This window comes from Penaeus chinensis, chromosome 3 (assembly GCF_019202785.1).
Source record: "Penaeus chinensis breed Huanghai No. 1 chromosome 3, ASM1920278v2, whole genome shotgun sequence".
Classification (NCBI taxonomy): domain Eukaryota; kingdom Metazoa; phylum Arthropoda; class Malacostraca; order Decapoda; family Penaeidae; genus Penaeus; species Penaeus chinensis.
The window spans coordinates 22,576,303-22,601,302 of NC_061821.1; the positions used below are offsets into that span (position 1 = coordinate 22,576,303).

A 25,000-nucleotide genomic window follows, 5' to 3' on the forward strand; every position below is an offset into this window, starting at 1 on the left:
ATGCTGTGTCCTAAACCACAACTTTAAAAGTGGCAAGAAAGGTTTAAATATGTGTGATAACATGAAAGAAACATGTTGTTGATGGCTCATTGTCCCAGATTCTTTGATGTTGAAGAGGACTTTGGCTTGACAGGTTCCCTACGGGTGCACGGCTAAGATAGAAGAGACAGACTGTGGCCAGTGGAGACTTTCTCCTGCTGAAGTTAATCCTGTTACCTACTCTGGCATTATGGAGTTTGACTGGAGAGTTCTCCTCTGAAAAAGGAACCTCTTCCATGTTGTGACTTGCATATTTGTTGAAGGGAGGATGGGTGGGGGGTGTCAGATTGCTTGTTTGTGCTTGTAAATTTTACACATAGGATGGATGCTTAAGACATTTCAAGTGAGTTCTGACGTTTGACAGTCATTCAGCTGTTGACGTATGGCAACTGTATAAGATACTAATATTGAGAGTATGGCTCTTGATTTAAGTACATTAAATAAAATTTGCATAATTGCTCGTATTGTATATCAATATCTTGTGCTTTTATGAAGGATATGAAAAGGAAAGCTATTTTCAAACTTTAATAGCAAAGTATTTAAAGTTTCATCCGTCTATATTTATTGAAATTAGCATAAACATCACATAAGATCCTTTTGTCTGCATTTGTATCTCATCAGTAACTGCACAATTGTCATTTCTGTGGAAATGATGAATACATGGTGGCTGCGTATGTAACATGCTATTACATATGATAGATAAGATTTATTCAAAATAGAGCAGTAACAATGAGGCTTTGGATGCATGACTGATCACAAAATTATACAATATTTATTTGCTAACAGCAAATTAATGACACTGCCTTGTAACAACAAAGATACAGAAAAACTGCATGTAGCATATATCCAGCCACTACTCATAAAATTTGAGTGTCATGGTCATAGACTTTATGCTTTAATCATTTTTTTTTTTTTTTTTCTTAACCAAAGACAGTTTGTTAAAGAGCAAGAGATGTTTATTTTTTTTCTTATAGATGTTAAAGAGCGAGAGATGTTTATTTTTTTCTAAAAGTACTGAAATTGATTTCTGCACAAAGTTTCCTTCAGTGGTTATGTAACTTTAATATGTAAAAAAAAGAAAAGAAAATGTTAGAGCTTTCTAATAGCTTGTTTTGCCATGAAAGTCTGATTTACTAAGGCTGACAAAAAAAAAAGCTATGGAATGTTTAAGTTCCACATGTTCATTCTTTAAGGTGATTGATTACATTGACAAGGGATTAAACCTCTTCCACTGTGACTGATACCACAATCAAAAATTAAATTTGTTTTATCAAGGTATCAACCCTAGCAGATGTACATAATAGGATTTACAAGATGAATAAGAGGCTTATTTTATTTTAGGATAGGAAACATTAAGCTATTTGAAATATAGTTTACATTTTAAGTACATAGAGGAAAATTTATTTTTTATACATTGAGGTATAGTCTCATAAAAAGAACAAATCAAAATTCCATCAGTAGTTATTCACTGCCTTTGTTTATTTACTTATTGAGGAATCTAAAAGCCAGGGAGAAATCTTTATATGTCTTAAAAAATAAATAGATACTTATGGACATGGAATCTCATGATGGTAGAAAGGGTAGATAAAGGATAATGCTGTTGACCAAAAATAAAAGTAAGAAATATGACCACCAACACTCTCTGCCCATTGACATTGTCCTGTAAGGAGTATGAAAAAAGAATCTGCCATTCAGTGCCATTCATTGACTATTGTGTTTCTATTTGCAAGCCTGATGCTTTGTTGCTTTTGTAAAGGCTCATGGGCAGGAATGTACTATGCGCTTTTGCTTGTCCTTGTAACCATTGTTTTAGAGACTTTTTTATTATTGTTAGGTGTGTTGTGAAGTTTATTGGTACTTTATAAATAACTAAAATGATGAAGTACAATTTCTTGTGTGATCTATTTCTCTGATAACTGTAGGATGGCTTGAGGCAGTTTTCATTTTGTGGAAGATTCTAATTTCTTTTCAAATAAGTAATGTATACTATTTTTCTTTTCTGATAAATCATATAGATTATCAAATATTTTTTGAAAAGAAAAAAAAAGACAAAGCATGAAAGTGTGAAAAATGCATTCAATGTCATTGCCATTATCCTTTCACACTGAAAAGCCAGCCATTGTATAACTTCCTCTTGTAACCACAGATTCCGTACTGCTCCACAAGCGCCGTTGTGGAATTGCCCTCGAGTCGGTGGTCTCTGGTTCAGCCAGTCATGCCTGTTTCGAATACTGGACAAGCTCATTATGACTGGAGAATCCTCTTGTATTGATGGGAGAAGCAAGGTTTATCTTTTTTGCTTAGATATGATTTTTTATGTGTTTGTCCATTGGAGACCCTCTAGGTGTATAGCACCCCTTAAAGCAGTTTGCTGTAATAATTGTGTACTGAATTATCTTTAAAAGAGACACATATTTTTCTTTCTTTCTTTTTATACTTGCAGGATATCTGATTAGGAATATTAAGTAAATCTTGAGTGTATCTTATTCTTATTAATCAGAATGTGAATTTTTAATTATTACTGAGGAAGCATCAAGACTTTGTAAGATTATTCTTGTCGTAGTTATGTTGCTGGTTATCTAGTCAAATCTTTGAGACTACATTAATGCTGTAGTATGCATTACTTTCTTTCTCTTGTCTTAAATACTTTGGAGTATGTATCTTTGACCAGTAATTAGTTAACGACTTAGAAAATGCAAATTTTTCTTATGTGAATAAGGCATAAAATGGAATTACAGAATTTTAGTGTAAAAAGTGATTACTTGTTGAAGTTTACATGTCCAATAAATCTACGAAGCATTAAAATCGTATATTAAAAGGGATGACTTCCCACTTTAAAAGTTTAAATATATAGCATGGATTGTTCTCTCGATCAAGCTCTCTTTCAAAGTTTCTATCTCATAGCCTCTGGCAATGTTATTTTTCCATCTCATGTCTTTCACTCTCTGTCAAACTTTTCCCTGCTTTAACTTTTTACTCTGTCGATCAGAGTTTAAAAGAGAGAGTTTTAAATTGATGTCTCTTCTTAGGAAGTGTGTAAAAGTTTAAGGTTTAACTATTAATCATGAAATGTTTAATATTTTGTATATCATTATAAATGTAATATCAACATTTACCTTAAACAGTGACATACTTTTAATTCTTATATTGATGGTCAGTGTACTTTGTTAAGGATTACTAAATGTTCCTTTGATCTGGATGTGTAATCATACAGTTATTCTTATTAATATTTATTTATTTATTTGCCATTCTCAAAAGTTTTATTGCAGTTCTTCCACTGAGAAGCAAATGATTCCCTCTGGATGTTATGATTATTGTTATAATACCTAAGTGCTATACATCTACCTCTATTGGTCAACTTTTTTTCCCTTTGGTTTTCTTTACATAAAGAAGATATGGATATGATTTCATAAGCTTTGTTGTCAGCAATGCTTATGTTTTGGCTGCTTGGTATTAGATAAAAGAAGTTATTTGCAGATTGGCCAAGGGATCTAAGCTCGTGTTGATTACACTTATATATATATACTGTTTTTCACTCAGATGATAAAGGTATGAGTAGTTGCCTAATCATTGTTCAGGAAAAGATGAAAATGCTGAATGGCTGCTGTGTTGGCCTCTCCTCCTTGCCCTTACCCCATGCAAGGCTAATGGCAACAGCGAAGCACCAGAGTATTGTGTGTCTTGACTTTTGAATTGTTGTTATTGTTTATTGATTTATTCATTTGTTCATTTATCTAACTCAATGTTGTTTTAAAGCATGTACTCAGACCTCCTCCACCAGTGCATGAGGAAACCCAGCCTGAGGTGCTAAATAGAAAGGAATATTATATTTAATGATATGATGTGGCTTCCCCAGGTAACTTTACAGAGACCAAAATGATGTCTGATTTTCTGAATATGCATTTTTTCTTTGATGACTTTGAATTTGTTTCATATCCTTTATAAGTATAAAAGCTATTCATTACAGTACTTTTCTCCTTGAATCTCTTTCATTACAAAGTTTTATTTGTTTACACTTTCTCCTCAAGCCTTGTCTTTCTCCTTCATCTTTTCCCCCTAGAACTGATAAAGAAAATGGCTTGATTCTTTTTGCAGCCACGATGAAACCTCATTTGGGTATACTGCCCTTTTGGTAAAACACATTGCTTTGTTTAATGTTTCAGTCTACTGAAAGCTTAGAATGTGATATTTTATTCTTGTAATATATTTACTGTGATAGATTTCTAGTGTTAATTGTGTCTTTTCCTAAAAGTGAAATATCTTGAATATTTTATTTGTTTACCAAGTTAGATTGCCATTTGCTTCCCACTCAGATATGATAGAATTAAGTCAAAAAAAGGCAAAACTAAAAGCTAAATAGGCCTTCGGCCATAAAATCATGAGAGATGCATGACTTTTTTTCATATTATTTCACATGGAATGTTTGTAGTCATGTCATTAGTTAAGCAGAACAAGATATATTTTCCTTCTTTGGTGAGTTCTGATTTGTTTTTCTTTCTCTGACTTTTATTTGTTCAATTTTTCATAGAATCAAATCAGAATAAGATGTGCTTTTGATAATTAGGATACTAGATGTAATTCCTCTGACAGGCTTCAAAAAGCATCATTTTGTATTTTACATATTATTATACTGATAGCCTTATTGCTGTTCCTTACTTTCTCATTCTGAAAAGAATAAATTTCTTTCTTGATTCATTCCTGTTATTATTGCTCTCCTTTAAGAACTCTTCATGTACACACACACACACACACACACACACAGACACACACACACACACACACACACACACACAACACACACACACACACACACACACACACACACACACACACACACACACACACACACATGTATGTATGTATATATATGTGTGTGTGTGTATGTGTTTATGTGTGTATATATGTATGTGTATATATATATACATACATATATACATATATACATATATACATATATACATACATACATACATACCTACATATATACATACATACATACATACATACATACATACATACATACATACATACATACATACATACATACATACATACATACATACATACCTACATACATACATACATACATACATACATACCTACATACATAAATACATACATACATACATACACATATACATAGAAATTTGTAGGTAACATAATATTTGTATTTTAACTAATGTAACATTAACATTATTTTGTTTTCCTTGCTCATAATATTACTAACATTTTCATATCAGGACTTAAATGAATTTAATCACTGGGAGGCTCACCCCCCTATGATGCTTCCACTATTAACAGATTGTTATTGCTTCCCAACAGGTTCCCTACTGTTCCTTTTCCATGGCGGGCCAGGAGACATCCGGCGCCTGGTCGCTCCTCGAACCTCCCTTCCCTCCTGTGACCCACTCAGCAAATATGAGATACGACTGGAAGGTCCTCGTCCCGTAGTTGTTTCCGTCCCTTCCCTCCCAGTGTCGAATAGGTGTAATGTGATTAACAGTTGGAAGCCCTTTCTAACCACGGCTTTGAATTCCAATACTCTTGAATGGCTCGGAAGATTTAACAAGTACAGTATTTGTCTGCTACCCTGACAGGTGAACAGATGAAGATTTGTCCAGGTAATCATATGATTTGTAGAGTGGCAGAGATATGGTGCTTTGTTATCATTGCATTTTTTTTTATTATGTGCATGATGGGTCAGAATATGTTGTTAGTATTTATATATTATATAACTGCACCAAAAAATGTCATAGAGAATTACTAGCTCACAATAACTGTAGATCCTTCTCTTTGTTCATTTTTGTATTCAAAACAAAGATGATTGAGGTTAGTATTGTTTTAGAAAGATTTTTTTCAAAGAGCAGGTAAAAAATAAATGGTTACTTTTACATTATGAAAAAGCCAGGATATTTATAAATTTTGTAATTGCCCACACTTCCTTGGATTATTCAGTCCTTTTGGTGTGAACAATTGCCTGTTTACTTGCTCAGTCATTCCCTGATAGACACACTATGAACAGTCTTCAGGATGCTACTTTTCATATGCTTGATGCTTTTATCTTTTTTTTTTTTTGTCACCCAATAATCCTAGTAGTGGAAACAATGGTGGATATAAAGATATCTTGAATATCCCTTTTCATATGGCATATAGTACAAACAGGCTTAGAAAGGGACCAAGAGGATTGCATAAACCACTCTGAAGGAATTGCTCATTTGCCACTGAATATAGTCATAACACAGCTGCACACTTCACAAAGATGAAGTCTTGAATGATAATGAACTGAATTTGATATTTTATGCTCAAGGCTAAGAATACAAGTATTTCATCTTATTAATGCATTATTATTGCATTCCAAAATCTAATGTTGATATACATTTAGGCTTCATTTTGCTAGACACTCAGTCAGTATGTATACTGAAATAACTGGCTCCTGTTTACAGCATAACCTTGCTTTGGCGCCAGACTGGAAACTTTGCAATGAGCTGCTAAGATCTAAGCTTCTCACTTGAAATATGAGGCACAGGTCAGACCCAAGTTGAGAATGTGATTAAGAATATCTTAAGCCTGACATTAACCAAAATTGATTAAGTTTTATACTAAACTTAAATAACGGATATTATTGTTAGGAAAGAAAGAGTGTAAATGCTGCACAGATGCATAAGTTTCAAGGTCCTGAAGAATTGTGACAAAGGAAATGTACAGCAGAACGTTTTAGTTACCCACACCCAAAAGTGTTTAACTGCTGTAACTACAAAATTTCTTACATACAAAACAGCTTATCATTTTGTAAACTCCCCAGTCTGGCTTTGGCTTCATGTAAAGAATTTTGGCATAAGAATGCAAAGGATGTAACCTGCAGCTTCTCCACAGGATGGCTGAATAACATTTTCAAATTATTATGTAATTTCTTGCCAGGAGTTTTGTTGCTTTTGCCTTGTTTTTATTGGAGCTAATATAACTAATTCTCTTGCATGGTATCATTGTTTTATATTTTGTAATTTAACTTGTATAATTTTAGCAAATACTGGATAATCATTACCAATTCTTTTGAAGTGTTGAGATATATATTTTTAATATTCACATGTTGTTGATTGCACAAGAGATGGAGTCATTGAGGGATCTTACATAGCCTAAAAACTCCCTCTGTACTTCTGATATTGGCTTGTCAATTGAGAGAGGAAGCCTGTAATTCAGGAATAGTTAAGCTTGTTTTTTTTGTTTTTATTATTATTTAAAGTGTTTAATGTTACCCTCAGAAAAGATCACTGATGTGTTTACAGTCTTTAAGAAAATTACCAGTCATTTCAAACATTTTGTTTATAATCACAGAAGCTAATTCAGCCACGATTTTCAGCTATCTTTCATCCAACTGTTTGTGAAATAGGAGAAATGAGAACACTTTAACCAAGTGAATGAACACAAAACAAAATGTTCCTTTAGACATGACTGATCATCTACCATTAACATGATGGTTCTGATGAGAAGTAGCATTGGTAATTAGTACACGGATCAAGGGCATTAATATAACTTCATTTGAAATTTTCCTCCCATTGATTGTTGTTTTTAAGTATGATATTTTATTTCACTATTTGCATGTTTTCAATTCATGAATAGTATGTTAGAAAAGAGAGTTAATAGATCTTTAATGTCATGGTTATTATTATGTAGGTCATAGATCACCTGACAGAATATTAAACAAACTTTTAGAAATTGTGGTCAGGGTAGCTCATCAGGAGTATATGGATTATTTAAATCACATATTTTTTTATATCTGCTTGTGATTCTTCCCCCATTTCATTCCCCTTTCTGTCCCCTTTAACCCCTAAAGGACAAAATTGGCAATTGTTGTTCTCAGGTACGTGTGAACACTGAGTGAAAACTAAAGAAGGCGTCCCCCCAAATATTCTAATTCATTCATCTTAGAAATATCCCAAGAATAACTGCAGCTTAAATAATTGTGTATTAAGGAAGACAGAGAACAAATTGCACTTTTTCTATTAAGTGCACATATAGCTCTGAACTTCGTGATACTTTAGGGGTTAAAACATTTTATTTTCCTCAGCCAATATTTAAATTTTTAGTGTATTTGTACATACTTCAGTAGACATTGCCCAGTGATAGTGAGAGAAAGACTTGTGAGTCTGTAGCCTCACCCACCGCACCTTACCACCGATGGTTTGTGATTTTTATTACATTTGATTGTTGATGATTAGAATGATGATAACTTAGGATAATTTGAATAAACTTGTTATGTAATGAGTTATAGTGTATTTTGAAATACAGTGATTTATGATGAATAAGTGTGCTCTCTCATTCGAGAAATTTTAATGTAAGAAATTAATGATGACTTTATTTCTTCAGGAGGCAATATTTTTTTAGATATTGTCATTGTTACATTTTTGATTATGTGATGTAGCTGTATTTTTAGGTGTTTTTTCTTTTCATTTCTTTTCTTTTCTTTTTGTCATTCAATTGAAAACCTAGAAGACTGGAATGATGGTACTCGAGTTCCTGTATTGGTGTCATCTTGCTTTCAAACCAGTCAATGAAAATTTTTCTGCACTAAGTGTTTGATCATTTGCATGTGTCTGTGAAATGTGTTGTTGTATTCCCATAGCAAATCCTTTGTCTGGCTGCCCTGTTTGGCCTTTAAGGAGCCAAATATTTTGTGCATCTATTCCAGTTGGTCAATCATATCTGCAGTTTTTACCTTTATTGTAAGGGTTAATGTGATCTTTGCCTTATATTTGTCCTAGGAGCGTTCGTTATGGCAAAAGATGGGTAGCTTAGAGTAGCATGAATAGAGCATAACTCTTAGATGAGCATTTGAATTGGGAAAATGAGATACTGTAGGGCAGAATGTGTAATTATTGATTGTTGTGTATTGAATGGTTACTCAAGAGAAAATATTGAAGGAAAAATATGTAGAAACAGAATATGTAAACATTGGCTTTAATCAGTATTCACTAGATTAAAAATTAAATAGGAAAAAAGCATACTGTTGTGAAAATGTGTCCCAGATGACACCTTTAATCAGAATTCATAAGTGTTATGTGCATATGAGGAAGTGCTTGTTGTGCGACATGCTTTCCTTCGATAGTAAACATGGAAAGTTCAGTTTTTATTTTCTAGTCACCTGTTACCATAGTATAGATTTAGGTCATATGACCCTATATTACAGATCATGTTAAGATTCTTTTGTCTTTTTCATTTGCTTTTTTTTTCCTTCCATTTTCATTTGAACTGACTTGGCTTCTTATTCCCCCTAAGTATTTCATGTTGAAATGTCATGGATATTTCACTAGTGATTATTGTCACAAACTGTATATAATATTTTACAACTTGAGTGATGAGTGAGCAGATAATTCATTCACTCTTTTCTAGCTTGGTTATGGATGCTTTGAGAGTCAAAGTGTACACTTACTCTGGTTTCTAAGTTTACTGAAACCCCCCAAGTTGGAATGCTGATTCAATGATGGCCATTTTTACACTTTCTTGACTTGGTGATACTTCAGTAAAAGTATTAGTATTTATGAAAAAAACAAGACATCAGTGAGGGACATCCCAGTGAATTTGACCATCAGATTAATATGCATTAAGGCCTACAAATACAATGTTAACAATGTAGAAATACTCTAGCCATCTATGTAAACAATGAAGAAATGAATATTACGGTGCTTTAAATACTTTGTTTGAATTGCCTTTTAGTTTGGTTAACCATTGCAGATACTTACTTATACTAAAGTATGCATATTATCCTCTCTTTGCATTTTGAAGATTTGTAGATAATTCCTTACCAGCATTTTAATTTCTCAGTTTGATAAACTGATTATTTTCACATAAACATCAGTTACCATACATAAATCATAATGTAAAAGAAATTAAAAGGTATATTTTTTTCAAGAATTATCATTATATCAAATAGGGAAATCAATAAAAGGTGAAATAACATTTCAGCAAATAATTTGTTATATGATTACTTAAAAACTTACATCATCACTACAAATAATTTCAGTGTTATATATCTATATTTCCATTCATAAAAAAAAAATAATATCATCTTCAAGAAAGTTCTTTGTTCCAAAAAGACATTTTGAATATTACATATCATAGCTCTGCTTCCTGAAAACTTCAATGTTATTATACATTTTAAGTGTTTAAGTGTAGATTGTCAACATTTGCTCCAGTCTGCAAGTGATCTGGAATTAGTTATTATAACCACTCTCGTCGGATAATAAAAAGGAGAAATGAACGAAAATGCATTTTTTTTTTTTGTTTATTCTAAAATATAGTTGTTTCATAATCTAAAGTAAATGCTTAGATCTGTATTTATAGCATAATCTAACATACCCATTCAAAACGTCTATCAAATAGCATAACTAATATAGTGTATGAATTATGTACACATAATTACAATTTCACTTACTTGTACAAGCGCCTGTTTTATCAAATGACAGTTGCGAATGTGCTTACAGAAAGACATTAATTATTGAAACCCAATCACACAACCATTTATACCGGAATGAAAATATTTGGCAAATTCCTTCTTCTTTGTTAAAATTCTTATTTCCTAATCTTTCAACAATATAATTTAACAACGGGAGACAAAGATTATGTATGGTACCATGTCGCAGAACATTAAAGACTTTCCCATTTGATTTTGCACTTCACCGTATCGTTTCGACAATATTCTTATGTCAGATCCCTGAATTTACACGAGGAGGCACATTATATATGTATTGCCAGGACTTACTGTACATTGCACCTTATGCCAGGACGAGGCTTAAGCTACCGCTGGGCGCTTCTATATGACACTGTGTCAAGGGGAAGCCCGCGCTCTTGCCATTCGTATGAACGAGGAGGCTCCGAGCTTAGCATGGAGGGCGGAGGCATGATGGGGCCATGAGGTCCTCCGGGATGCGACGGCCCCGGAGGCGGAGGCCCTGGGGGCAACATGACGATTGAACCTGGAGGGAGAACTGGCGCTGCTGGAGGAGGGCTCTCGAGCAACCTCATGTGCTGCTGATGTCGTTTGACGCGTTTTCGGTAGCGGGAATAAAGGCAGCACACTGAGCAGGCGGCGATCGTGCCTCCGACGCCGATGAAAGCCGCGATCACCAGCACCCACACCTCCACCCAGTCCGCCTGGCGAGACTCGCGTCGTGGAACACAGCGCTGCGGAAGAAAATGGCATTATCATTTGCCGGTATAAAGAGACGGATACTTAGATAAACAGACAGACAGATAGCTGGATAGATAGACTGATTAGGTGACTTTTGTTATTGTTGATATATTGATTTTAAATTTAATTTAGGTTGGTTCAGTCACTGAAACTATTAGAGGCGTATTTTTTACACATTAGCCCCCCAAAAGAAATAAAATTAATCTGACAAGAGAAAGAAAAACTCACCTCAACCTTCTTGACGGTAAACTTCCCGAAGACCTTTTCCAACTGCGAGTTATCTGAAGGATCAAGCAACTCTTTTGTTTCACGCATGTTGCGACCGACCAGCTGGAAGCACGACCTGGAGAAAATGTTTGTCCTTATGAGAAGTGCAGTTCAAGATGGAAAAATTATCTACGTGGTAAGAAATTATTACTGAGAATACTCTTTGAACATAATCCAAAAATAAGGCTGAGTATGTATGAACGTCATAAAAAAATTACATATTTATATATATATATATATATATATATTTATGTGTGTATATATATATATATATATATACGTATATATGTATATATGTGTGTGTGTGTGTGTGTGTGTGTGTGTGTGTGTGTGTGTGTGTGTGTGTGTGTGTGTGTGTGTGTGTGTGTGTGTGTGTGTGTGTGTGTGTGTGTTAACATTCCGAATTAACTCACCCTGTGCTGGAGAAATCAATAGCACCATTAGCATCGGTATAATAATTAGTGTCGTAAATGTTCAAAGACGAGTTCACAAACAACACACTCTCGACCTCTTTCTTGAAGGTGTTCAGCTGACGCCGCACCTCCCCGGGCGTTACGCCGAAGACGAAGCGCAGAAGATCACTGTCTCGTAGCACGTAGATCTGGAATGCATTACGCCATGGTTATTTTGGAGTAATATATATGGAAGGAAGATAATGAATGAAGTCCATGTGGTTTAAAATCTAATCTAAAAAAAAAAATGTGTGTGGTGAATTCAAATGGAATTAAGTCTATAAAAAATTTGCAACCACAGACTTGTAGCTATTATAACACAAGATATATATATTTTTTATATCCTTAACGGCCATTTAGTTCTGATAACTTCACTGATACTACCTTATTCAGAAAGGTATCGCTGATCTACAATACACTCATGTAGCACAAAATGAATAGACGAATAAAAAACAAATAGAAAATAAAAACGCCTATCAACGATACTCACCATGACATGAGCAACCGCTGGGTCATCTGTAGGTGACGATAAAGCGGTAATGAACAACGTGAAAATCCCGTGGGCATATCGGGTGAGTGGAGCGTTGGTCCTCAGCACACCGGAGGATTCCTCGAGCAAGAAGACTCCTGTTGCATTTACCTCCTCCTCAGGAAGAAGCTCAACAGTGTCTTCGATGTGGGAGAAGCTGATGTTATGTATAGCGTACCTGTGGGTAAAAGTGTATATTATAAGTTGGGTGTAGACTTTCCACCAGAAGCAGCGAAACCGATTTCTCAAGAGCTAAATTAACCCTGGGATTTGGGGAAATTCAGGATACTTTTTTTCTATGAATTTCCAAGTACCCGCAGTGACAAGGCATTTTTAAAAAGTTGCAGGGTCTATATCGACCTGCAAAACGCACAGCCATTTAAACTTACAACAGCATCTTACACAAACCTGATAGGAAGAGCGGTCGGGTCTTTGTCCTCCGCCTCCAGCTTCACCACCTCCGTCTGTAGCGCTGCGTCTACTCGCACTCCTGTGGTAATGACGTTCTTCGCGAATGTCGGTTTATTATCGTCGAGGTCAGTCACCAAAACACGAACCTTGAACAGACACAAACGTTACGCAATAGTTTTTACACTGGACGATATTATATATAATTTGTTGTAGAAAGGTGATATCCATATTATATGAAAGAAATTTGAATAAATTTGATGATTAGTATATTGATTTGTTTTTCTTATTTTCATTTTTGTTTCGCTTACCTGCATCATGGCGGGATCAGTTGGGTCATAAACCTTCCTCGTAGGCATCCGACGTCCATACTTTCCACACAGCAGCGTCAAGGTCACCGACCCCACCTAGGGAGACAAGGAGATGAAAGTTATTTTTCTGTCAGGAAAAGGGGTATGTGCTCTTCCCTTTATACATTTCTGAACTAACATGGACATTGCATACACAAGCATACAATTTTACAGATACACATACATGGAAGGATGAAATAATCATTTTTTAAATCAGTGCGAATCAGAGGCAGCCTGAGCTCACGGACTTCTGTCAGTATGCGAGGGACCAGATCCCTTGACGTAATTATTCCAAATCAGCGTCAGATTTCACATAATAAAAGCAGACATTCTATGCGAATCTCCAAGTACCATGTGTTTTATCTACCTCTTTTACCGACGTACAGAACATAATGAAGTGACTTGAGACGTGGGAATGAGACACTCACCTTTTCCCTGTCGATGCGACCTTTTACATAGATGATCCCTCTGTTGTCCGAGGTTCGGTTGATGCCGAAAAGACCCTCATTATTTCCGTCTGTAATGTAAAACCGACATTAATTGATTTCTTCTATTCCTCACTTCTTCCCTTCCTTTCTCTTTTTTGCAGGTATCGACATGTAAATCGCCCGTCCCTCGACATTCCCTCTCTCCGTTGATCCTCTTACTTTCATCTGGTCCTTTCTTACCGGTAATTTGGTAGTTTATGAGGGAATTTTCGCCAACGTCGTCATCGCGAGCCTCTACGAAGCCTACTTCAGTGTCCAGAGCGGCTTCCTCTTCCACCTGGACGTCCATCGGCTTTCCACCCTGTGGAGTAAATCCTTGTTAGGAAGGTGGCAGGTAGGGTGTCATTAACATTCACTCACACGACCTTCTCCTAATATTATTTTGGCGAAAAACAGAACCTCTTGTTTACAAACCATTTCATCCATCTACATTCATATTAATAATTACAAGCTGAAAACAAAGACAGAGAAAAGAGTTCACACATACACTTTTACTAATCAAATATCTGCCCCCCTTACACCTAGTGCCGAGGCACCTGATGCAACTCACCGGAAGCTTAACGAAGGCTGGCAAATTGTCGTCAGCATCAGTTATGTTGATGACCAGGAGTCGTGAAGCCAGCTGAGGAGGACGACCCAGATCTTGTGCGACGACCACCACAGTATATTGGGCCCGCTGCTCTCTGTCCAGCGCTACGCGAGTCGTTATGATGCCCGTCGTTGGATCTGGAGGTGGTAGATGAAATAGTGAAATGACTGCATGAATTCCCTCTATTAAGAAGCTTATATAGTATATATGAATGTATATAGTGTATATAGGTCTATTCAATGTCTTCGAAAATATTTTAGAAAACATCGGGTCTATCCACTTATTCATCTTTACTCTACTCACCAATCTCAAAGACGCCGTTGTCGCTGCCGTCGTCGAGGAAGGAATAGACAATTTTGCCGTTGGGTGTGTTGGGATCGTCAGGATCCTCGGCTTGCACCTGGAACACAGCCGTCCCGATCTTCGAGTTCTGGAGGGGAAAGTACACCGTTTTATTGCCTTTATCTTTAAATTTATATAACCCATTTATATTTCGTTTCCTTCGGAATCCTATATAAAATATGCACTTAGGGATCACACCAAATTTAATCTGAAAGAACATAAGAATGGATAAATTCTTTTGTACCTCCATGACACCCGCTCCTTCGTTGGGGCGTGGCTTAATGAAAGTCGGGACGCCGTCATTGGTGGAGACGTCACCAATGAGGACGCGAATCGTGGCCTCGGAGTAGAGTTGTGGACTGCCTTGATCCAGGGCCCGCACGGTCAGCTCGTAGTGCTCGTTGCGTCCCTTCCCGCTGAGGGGCGCCGCTACGGACAACACTCCGCTCTCGGGATCCAGGAAGAACAGACCTGAAGACGATATACGTCATTTTCATATTCCAATAAGATATTCGTATACAAATTAGGCAGCGATCCCCGAAAACCAACTTCACAGAGGTGACTTCCACCAATCACCAACGAGAAAACTAACCATCGACTTCGCCCTGTAGCTCCGGCAGCTGGTACCGGACAAGGCCGTTTATGCCAAGGTCGGGGTCGGTTGCGAGGACGTTAGTGACAGGACTGCCTACCGGCGTGTTCTCGGGCACCACCGCCGTGTACGACGACTCGCTCCACACCGGAGACGCGTCGTTCACGTCGGTCAACTCGATCTCGACCTGCAGGGAAACAAGGAGGGAGAATTTCATGGCTGTGTTGAGGGACTGAAGAAGAATGTTCATGTAGAGTTTGGATGTTTTGTGTATTCGTAATTATTTTTGTTTAATATCCATCTACCATTCGATTAGATTTCATAAATCGAATTGCTACTTACAATAACCGTGGTTTTCCGCTGGTTAATCCCGCCCATCGGAGTGTCGTGGGCGGTCACTTCGAGTGTGATGGTGGGCGTGGCCTCACGGTCTAACTGGGCGCCTCGAGCCACGCGAATCTGCCAAGGTAGAGAACTTTCCTAAGGCGTGTTCCAGTGTCAGGCTTAATTGCCTCATTTCAGCCTCTAAGACGAGTGTAAGCGTTTTACCATTATTTTCCTTTACCTTATTTATGTATTTAAGTGACATGCCTCCTCAAAGGAACCCCATGTTATATCATCAATCTGTCTGTTTTATGAATCCACAAATCTCCAATTTGAGGGAAACCTTTATCCAATATCGCCAAAACCTGAAACCATCGGTCATCACGTCAACACGAACCACCCACCTCCCCCGTGGTCTCATTGACGACGAACATGAGCGCCCCTTCGCCTCCCAGCGTGTACGTGACCTGGCCGTGTTCCTCCGTGTCCGCGTCCGTCGCCGTCACCGTAAGCACCGTCTTGGGCCAGCGCGCGTCTTCGGAGAGACGGGCGTGGTACTCCTGCGGGAGGGAAGATGTCGTTAGAGTGGAAAATTCTTTGAAAAGGAGTTGTCTACATTGGATATTCAATAAAAGGGCGAAGGGGACTGATTTATTTGAAAGAGCAGTGTCCACTTCGCTTTAAAACGGAATATGGCTGAAGCTTTTTAAGATTTACTATCCACACTAATATCAAAAGAATGGCGGAGTGGTAAGAACATTTTTAAGGAAAGCTAACTATATCAGTACTTCAGAAAAAGGGAAAATATTTACATTTTCCGTAAAGATGGGGCTGTTGTCATTGACGTCCTCGATGTTGACAGTCACAGTCGCTTCGCTAGAACGATCGCCCGCTATGGCCAGCACTTGGAGGGACGTCGTCTGAAAAGGAAATTATTTTTTTATCTCCGAGTTTTCAAAAAAAAATACACTTCACTGACATTCTACACAAAACTTAAACTTCAAAAAGAAAAGGAAACAGAAAAAAATAAAACAAACGTAAAAGTAAAATCTCAAATACAAAAACCAACAAAATATCAAAGCTCTACTCCCTAACCTTGGTAGTTGAGGCCTCATAATCCAGCCGAGAGTTCAGTGTGACCTGGCCGGTGATCGGAGCCACCAGGAACATGTCGACGGGGTCGGAGCCTGCCACCTTCTCGTAACGCCGGACGGGTTGACCTGTGGACGAGGAGAGGAAGATAAGACGATAGATAGATGATGAGAAGATAATCTTAGACGAGGGGGTAAGTGTAATATGAGACGAGAAGATAAAAGCAAGGGGTAAATGCAGTAGTATAGATATAAGGCGAAATGATAAACGGAAGATGCCTTATGTTGATGATGATTATGATGATGAAGACAACAACAATGGCGATGACGTTGGCTATGAAACAAAGACGACAACGATAACGATAAACATATAAACAAAATTAATGAAAATTAATATCAGCAACAACGAAAATACTATAACAGAGCATTTCACACAAGAATCAGAGTCACAGCCAACCACTCACCTGTCACGGGGTCCTTGGCGGTGACAGAGAACACGACAGACCCCAGCTCCTGCTCCTCTTTGACCGTGACCTCCAGCTGGGGTCGCGCAGGAGTCCAGGGCGGAACGAAGATGGGGTTCTGGTCACTAAATGCTTGCACGTACATGGTGACCTCAGCTGGGGAAAAATAGATGTGTGTTTATATGCCTTTATATGAGCGTTATAGAGGAACATGGACATCATTTTTGTTCAGTATGCTTCGTTTATTTTTTATTTATTTTATTTTTTATTTTTTTGTTATTTGAGAATTTACATAATTTTTGTTAAATATACTTCGTTTTTTTGCTTGTTTTTGTCATTTGAGAATTTATCCTATTTATTCATCAAATATTCAGTTATGTGTTTTAATGGTTAGAGGAAAAGGAGGGGCGTTATTAAGGATGGACGATTTTTTCAATCTGCTTTGCTTACTCTTAACTGAATTATTTGTGAATTTATCTTATTTATCCATCAGTTGCGTTTAACATAATTCTAAGCAATATAAACCTACTACATTTTTACTATCGGTAGAAATAACGCTGTAAGATGCAAGAAACTGAGCAATCCAATTTAAACTTCCCACACTATAATACCAATCAATACAAGAGCTAAAAAATCATTAAAAAAAATATAACAAAAATAAATAGGACCAAAAACGATAACCACAACCACATACAAATAACTCAAAGACAATAACCACACGATAACCACAACCACTTACATGTATCAGTCTGTCCCGGGAAACCCTCAGTAGCATTATTATCGGTAACGCTTACGGTGAGAATAATGACCGCGGCGGCGTTGTGGTCAAGGGTTCCCGACACCGAGATTTCGCCCGTCGTCTCATTCACGCTGTGGAAGTGTTGGATAAGTGTAAAATGCAAGTAGATATGTATTAATTCATAGATTAATATAATAATTTGGGTAGTCAAAAATTACAAGTTTTGTTACAGGAACTGGCGTCTTTGGTTGACTATTTGTGATTTCGATTATTATTTTCTCTCATATTTGTGAGTCGTAATTCACATTTGATATGGACGTGATTGTGTCTTTCTGAAGGAATGCCTTGGTTTCTTGAAAAATGGGATTGCTGTGTTATCTATTGCGGGGTTTATATTTTCCTTTTATTTTCGTTATCCCTATCTCACATATTTTTGCATGTTATTATACATGATGTTGTGTAATGGATAAAACATCAGGTTACTTAGTTATGATTATGTTAATTGAGAAATCATATTCCGATAGTAAATTCATCTCACATATTTTTGCATAGAGCAAAATCCGTCTTCTCTCCTGAAATCTGCGGTCGAGAATCAGATCATTACCTAAGGACGCACTGGCATCACCAAGTACAATCCCTGAGCCCTCAAAAATCAGTATAACCATAAGCCAACCCAATTAAGCCTAACCCGACAACCCAATGCCCTTCCTACCTAAAGGCTCCGATGTAATCATAAGGCGAAGAAGGCACCAGAGTCACCCCTGTCTTGTCTCTCGCCATCACGGGGTCGATGATTTCGTAAACGAGGTCCGCATCGAGGTCAGGGTCAGCAGCTGATACAGTGACGACCTTCTCTCCGGGCGGGAGACGTTCGCTCACGTAACGCACGTACGATTCCTGAAATATGCACGATGTGGTTGGTTGTTTTGTGTTATGTAATATAGTGTGTGGATAGGATGTGTTATTTAGCGTGAATATTCGGCCAAAAATGCTTAGTTGTATAATGAGTACCAAAATGGCCTATTTGTTTTTTATATGAGTATATAGTAAGGATTTCTTCATAACGTCAAGGTTTGAGTTGACCAAATATGTACAAACTATATGGACTGATGAAGTAACGACAGCTATGAATGCCGATAAAATTCGAAATTCAAGGGAAAGTCAGAATAGTGTATTGGTATATATTCACCTGGTTGAATTTGGGCGGTTTGTTGTTGACGTCGGTAAGGTCGACAATTACTGTGGTGGTGGAGGTCTGTTGAGATTCCGACCCACTGTCAACGGCTGCCACAGTCAGCTGTTGATCAAAATATGTTAGGTATACATAAAAAGATATATATGTGTGTATGTATATATATATATATATATATATATATATATATATATATATATACACACACACATATATATATCTATATATATATATATATATACATATATATATATATATATATTATATATTTATATATATATATATTTATGTATATATAATATATATATATTTATATATATATATATATATATATATATATATGAAAGGAGAAAACACACTACCGTGTTGATACTATGGAATAAAAACCCACACTGTAAAACTAGATTTAATTGAAAAAGAGACTACAATTTCGGAATCCACCTGGATTCCATCCTCAGGTCTGAAGATGGAATCCAGGTGGATTCCGAAATTGTAGTCTCTTTTTCAATTAAATCTAGTTTTACAGTATATATATATATATATATATATATATATATATATACATCTAAAAGCCGTAAGAACAAGTCATAACATTCACTCCACCCTTCTCACGGCAACCCATGCTCACCTGATATCTCGGTGTGGCGTCGCGATCCAGGCTGGCCCCCGAAGCCACGGTAATCTCCCCGCTTGTCAGGTTCATCACGAAGTTATCCCTCGCCCCGGCCGTCAGCATGTACGTCACTGCATCGTCAGGACCGTCAGGATCACTGGCTGACAGCTGTAGCACGAGCGTACCTGCGAAGGATGGAAGATAAGTATGGAATCTGAGAAGAAAGTAAGATTTTTGTCTTTCTTTCACAGATTTTTTGTTCTTTTCTCTCTCCCTTTCCCTTTCCCACTCTCATTCCAACACCCCCTCTATCTCCGTCTCCGTCTCCCCCTCCCCTCTCCATCTCCGTCTCCCCTTTCCCCCCTCCATCACCCCACCTCTTCCCCTCCCACCTCTTCCCCTCCCCTCCCTCTCCCTCTCCCTCCCACCGACAACTCACCCGCCGCTGCATCCTCAGGGACCTCCGCCTCGTACCGCCTCTGCCTGAATCGCGGGGGTCTGTTCGTGTCACGCCCCACGGTCACGAACACACGCACGTCACTGTGGCGAGGGGGTTTACCTAGAAGGAGGTATTATTATTACAATTATTATTATCATTATTATCATTATTGCTATAATTGTTATTGTTGTCATTATAATGACCATTATCATTATCATTATCATCATTATCATTATCATTATTATCATCATCATTATTATCACCCTTTTTAAAGTAAAATCATTTATTTTAACTTCTGCTATGTTATGAACACATATTTAATCAAACATATAGAACGCGACTCCGGATATTTATTTTACAGCTAAATGTAAAGATGGACGACATTTAAGAATGAACATAGAATACCAAAAGTGCAACCCGTGCAACACCAATAACATCAATGGTAAGATACAAAACTAATATCAACTCCCCAGTCTAATAAAAAAAAAATCCACAAACCATCTATCAGTAATCAACACCAATCTATCAATGCATAATCCACACCATTTTATCAATACATAATTTACACCAATCTATCCATAATCAACACCAATCTATCAATCCACCCTTCCATCCTCACCAACATCCGTGGCCCTAACGGTGAGCGTGTAGGTGGAAGAGGGCGTGTCGATGTAGCTGAGTGGCCGTTGAATCGAGATCTCGCCGCTCACGGGCTCCACGAAGAAGGCCTCGTCGGGGGTGTTGCCGTCGTGGAGGGAATAGAACACCTTCCCGCCGCCCTGCGAGTCTCCGTCGGCGTCTGTGGCCTGCGGGAGGAGGAGGCGAGGCGAGGGTGTTAGTATCGTCGTTTTTGTTGTTATTATTATTGTTGTTGTTATCTAGGGCTTATTTGGATATTGAAAGTGAACTGGAATTGAAAAAAATATAAGCAAATAGCTATACCTGAATGAACAAGTCTAATATCAGTACGCAAACAAACATCCGACCACGTATAAATAAAAGAGTTAACATAATTCCAAAGAGAATAGATATTGTAAATAAATTCTAACATTTTTTTAAATCCTAAACCAAAATAAATACTCGAAGCTAATTAAGACAAAAAGACGAAGAAACAAACGCATTCCTTCACCTTGACGAAAAGCGGCGGATCGAACGCAGCCGCGCCCTCGTCGACGGTCCTGCGGTACTCTTTCTTGACGAATTCGGGCGCGTTGTCGTTCTCGTCCTGCACGTTAATGAAGATGTTGACCGACGTGACCTTCCCGCCGCCGTCCGTGGCCGAGTACGTGAGCGAGTAGGTCTTCTGGCGTTCGTAGTCGAGGCAGACGTCGATGCCGCAGTTAGCGATGTAGATGTCGCCCGAGCGCTCGTCCACGCGGAATTTCTCGGCGCCGAAACCCTTGAGGGCGTAGCTGCGGGGTGGAGGGAGGGAAAGGGTGGGGGTTAGAGGGTTTGTTTTTGCTTGTGTTAGTGTACTTTTGTGTGGTACAAATATATGTATGTTATACGTTTATGTATTAAGGCATAATGTACATACAGATACACCCTTTCCTTTTTCTCTATCATCTTTTCCCTCCCCCATCTTCCTCTCCTCCTCCTTCTCTCTCTTTCTTTACATCTTCCTCTCCCTCTGATTCTTCCTCTCCATCTCTCCTTCACATTCTACTTTTCCTTTTCTCTTATATCTACTTATCCTGCTCCTTCCTCTCCTCCGCCTCCTTTTCTTTCTCCCTCTCCCTCTCTTACTATTTCTCTCTCTCGCTCTCTCTCTCGCTCTCTCTCTCTCTCTCTCTCTCTCTCTCTCTCTCTCTCTCTCTCTCTCTCTCTCTCTCTCTCTCTCTCTCTCTCTCTCTCTCTCTCTCTCTCTCTCTCTCTGTATAAATATATATATATATATATATATATATATACATAAAATATCTTTCTCTCTCTCCTTCTCACCTGATCTCCCCAAAGGCACCGGAGTCTGCATCTGTCGCCTTCAGTGTGCTCACGAGTGTTCCACGGGCCACACTCTCGCTCACGTTGTACCTGCATCCAGAAATTTTAAAAAATAATTAATTAAATTCGATGTAAATCTTTGAGGCAGAAATGAACAAAATTCAAGATTATATAAGAGACAGGTGTACGCTAAGTGGTTGATGGATTTAAATCAGATGTAAATCGGATAGAAAATGGATGTAAATGTAATGGATAATGGATGCAGATTAATTGTAACACGAGTGTAATATAAATGGATAAGAGATGTAAATCAATTGACAAAAAATACCATTAACTTCATCATTACCTTAAGTTCAAGCCGATCCCACCAATTTAACGTTTTAAGAACACCTCATTTTCCTCAAGTAAAGAGAAGATCCAACACTGACCTGTAAGAAGATTGGAAGAATTCTGGCGAGTTGTCATTGGCGTCGGTGACAGTCACGTTCACGACGGCCGACGAGACGGGCACGCCGCCCTCGCTCGCCACAACTGAGAATGTGCGTTCGGTTATTTCATGGTAATTCCTTTTTTTTTTTTAGGGGGGGGGGGGGATTACATGTTTGATGGATATTTTAAAAATCTTTATGATTTTTTTTTTTTTGTCTTGGAGGGTTAATTTCGGAAATGATGTGTGGCATTTGTCATTAAGGAGTACGAATATGGAAACAAATGAATGCAAATGTATCCATATTGATGCATACTTGCAAATCCCAACAAAAATATATGTTTGCATATATACAATGACACATATATAAAAACATAATTGCATACACATATAAACATACGTACAAACACATAAAATCCCACACACCCCGCGACCCTACCTTTGAAGAGGAACTGCGAGGCGTCCGAGTTCTCGAAATCGAGCCTGGAGGAGTCGGCCACCTTGATGATGACGGGCGTCCTCCCAACGGCCGACTCCGGGAAGATGGAGAAGACGCCGCGGGAGCCGAAGATGTCTTCGAGGGCGAGGGTGAATCTCGCGTTCTCGCCCACGTCCTTGTCCGTCACCACGAGGTTGAGTCCCGGCAAGGGCGTCCCGTTGGCTGAAGGAGGGAGAACAGGGGGGGATGAGGGAGAGTGAAGAGGGAGGTTAGAAAGTGAGAGAAGGGAGAATGTTTGGGGGGAATAGAGAGCAAATGGGTGTAAAATAACCCGGGGGGAATAAATATTTTACGAGATGTTCATATCAGCTTCCTTGCAGCAGACATAACAAACAAGCAAACATGTAATCAAGTCAGTAAATAAATCATAAAATAAATAATACAAAAAGCATCTCACATATATCCTCAGGAACGGTAACAGCGATCTCGGGATCACTGAAAAGCGGAGGTTGGTCGGCGATGTCCGTCACGACCACCGTCACGGGAGACACTGCCGCCTGCCCGCCCTCCTCCTGCGCCTGGAGAGATGATGCGCAAAGGTTTATTCATCAGTCTGCTTGTGTTGCTTTTTTTTTGAAGTTTTATGATTCAATTATCTTTCTTCTTCTCTTTTTTCTTTTGTTTTCCATACAGATTTGTTATATTTCGTCACATAGAGTACACATAATTCATTAACAGTAAAAAGGGCTATAAAGATAATAAATAAACTAAATAATACCAATAATAGCAATATTGATAACCCCGATCTAAATATTCCACCTCAAAGCAAACGAAACGAAGCAGCGCACTCACTCTGATGCTAAAGGTGTACAGGCCGCCATTGCTAAGAATCAGCGGGTCTTCTCGATCCAGAGTGACCGCAGAGGTAGCAAGGGTGGCGATGAGGGAGCCGTCGGGAAGTGTGCGGATGTCAGCGAGGGTGAAGTAGCCTGAGTCATCGTCCTGCAGGGTGAGGGTCAGGGGACGTGGCTCGCCCAGGTCGCCGTCTCGTGCTTTGATCTCGAGGACGGCCGTGCCCTGTGGAGTGGACGGAGGGGCGGAGGGTTTCAGGGGTCGGGTGTGTTGGATAATGCATGGTGTATTCTTTTCCCGTCTGTTTGTATTTTCAAAAGCAGACTCGATGTCGCTTATTGCAATGATGAGGAACTTAATATCATTAGTGGTAATCATGATGATAAAACAATAATAGCAATATTGACAATGTCATTGCTACTTCTACTACTACTACTACTACTACTACTACTACTACTACTACTACTACTGTAACTACACCAACTACTACTATTGCTACTAAAAATAATAATGATAATGATGATAATAATGATAATGATAATATAATAATAATGAAGTTGATGACGATCATGATAATAATGCTAAAAAATTGACAATAACGACAACGATAACTAATATCAGTAACAACAATCACAATACAACACTCACAGGTTCACTGGCTTCCCTGACGGTAGCGCTGAAGGGGGCGTTGAGGAAGACGGGCGGCTGGTCCTGGACGTCCCTCACCTCGATCACCACCGTCGACGTCGAACTCAGGCGCTTCTCCGTTCCGCTGTCTGACGCTCGAATCTGGAGGAGGAGGAGGAGGAAGAGGGGTTAGATAGGGAAAAAAGGAGGAGGAATAAGGGGTAGGAGGAGGAAAAGGCGGAAGGGGGAGGGAAGAGGAAGGGATAGGAGGAAAATTAGGAAGGTGGAAAAGAAGGGGAAGAATGAAGGGGACGAGGAGGGAGGTGAAGGGAGGGGAAGAGGAAAGGAAGGGTAATAAAGGTAAACATAAAGCAAAGAAAGATATAAACCAAAGTAAGAAAAAAACCCGCAAAGAAACAAAAAATACACTCACAAAAACACAGACCAAATACACCCAAACCGCAAACCTACCGCCATGGTGTACTGGCGCTCCGTCTCATAGTCGAGTAGTTCCTTGAGGGAGATGATGCCCAAGTACTCGCCCTCCTCGACTCGCGCCTCTCGGACCTCGAACTTGGCGCACGCCCGCGGAGTCTGGCGATGGGCGTGGG

The 25,000-nt window shown here is 38.5% G+C and overlaps 2 protein-coding genes across 5 annotated transcripts in view; one reads left to right on the plus strand and one right to left on the minus strand.

Annotated features, from left to right (window-relative positions):
- Nucleotides 1-9,726, plus strand: part of LOC125045439 (protein UBASH3A homolog) — a 25,411-nt gene extending 15,685 nt beyond the window's left edge. For 2 of the 4 annotated variants that reach the window (XM_047642694.1, XM_047642720.1), the window contains one exon: nucleotides 5,362-9,726. In XM_047642694.1, coding sequence (XP_047498650.1) covers nucleotides 5,362-5,490 — 129 coding nt within the window. In that variant the 3' untranslated portion in view covers nucleotides 5,491-9,726. The other 2 variants (XM_047642703.1, XM_047642711.1) reach the window with 2 other exon arrangements.
- Nucleotides 9,727-10,001: 275 nt separating this feature from the next.
- Nucleotides 10,002-25,000, minus strand: part of LOC125045434 (cadherin-23-like) — a 26,924-nt gene continuing 11,925 nt past the window's right edge. The window contains exons 5-35 of the mRNA XM_047642682.1: nucleotides 24,861-24,983; nucleotides 24,411-24,551; nucleotides 23,763-23,987; nucleotides 23,368-23,488; nucleotides 22,911-23,132; nucleotides 22,473-22,575; nucleotides 22,045-22,134; nucleotides 21,233-21,515; nucleotides 20,723-20,909; nucleotides 20,104-20,223; nucleotides 19,680-19,849; nucleotides 19,049-19,156; nucleotides 18,572-18,756; nucleotides 17,860-17,990; nucleotides 17,121-17,276; nucleotides 16,661-16,785; nucleotides 16,378-16,485; nucleotides 15,970-16,125; nucleotides 15,584-15,700; nucleotides 15,242-15,428; nucleotides 14,894-15,120; nucleotides 14,611-14,737; nucleotides 14,269-14,444; nucleotides 13,899-14,019; nucleotides 13,659-13,747; nucleotides 13,192-13,287; nucleotides 12,881-13,029; nucleotides 12,434-12,650; nucleotides 11,905-12,092; nucleotides 11,453-11,567; nucleotides 10,002-11,217 (exon numbers count right to left, since the gene is read on the minus strand). Coding sequence (XP_047498638.1) covers nucleotides 10,831-11,217; nucleotides 11,453-11,567; nucleotides 11,905-12,092; nucleotides 12,434-12,650; nucleotides 12,881-13,029; nucleotides 13,192-13,287; nucleotides 13,659-13,747; nucleotides 13,899-14,019; nucleotides 14,269-14,444; nucleotides 14,611-14,737; nucleotides 14,894-15,120; nucleotides 15,242-15,428; nucleotides 15,584-15,700; nucleotides 15,970-16,125; nucleotides 16,378-16,485; nucleotides 16,661-16,785; nucleotides 17,121-17,276; nucleotides 17,860-17,990; nucleotides 18,572-18,756; nucleotides 19,049-19,156; nucleotides 19,680-19,849; nucleotides 20,104-20,223; nucleotides 20,723-20,909; nucleotides 21,233-21,515; nucleotides 22,045-22,134; nucleotides 22,473-22,575; nucleotides 22,911-23,132; nucleotides 23,368-23,488; nucleotides 23,763-23,987; nucleotides 24,411-24,551; nucleotides 24,861-24,983 — 4,950 coding nt within the window. The 3' untranslated portion in view covers nucleotides 10,002-10,830. The remainder of the gene's footprint in view (nucleotides 11,218-11,452; nucleotides 11,568-11,904; nucleotides 12,093-12,433; nucleotides 12,651-12,880; nucleotides 13,030-13,191; nucleotides 13,288-13,658; nucleotides 13,748-13,898; nucleotides 14,020-14,268; nucleotides 14,445-14,610; nucleotides 14,738-14,893; nucleotides 15,121-15,241; nucleotides 15,429-15,583; nucleotides 15,701-15,969; nucleotides 16,126-16,377; nucleotides 16,486-16,660; nucleotides 16,786-17,120; nucleotides 17,277-17,859; nucleotides 17,991-18,571; nucleotides 18,757-19,048; nucleotides 19,157-19,679; nucleotides 19,850-20,103; nucleotides 20,224-20,722; nucleotides 20,910-21,232; nucleotides 21,516-22,044; nucleotides 22,135-22,472; nucleotides 22,576-22,910; nucleotides 23,133-23,367; nucleotides 23,489-23,762; nucleotides 23,988-24,410; nucleotides 24,552-24,860; nucleotides 24,984-25,000) is intronic.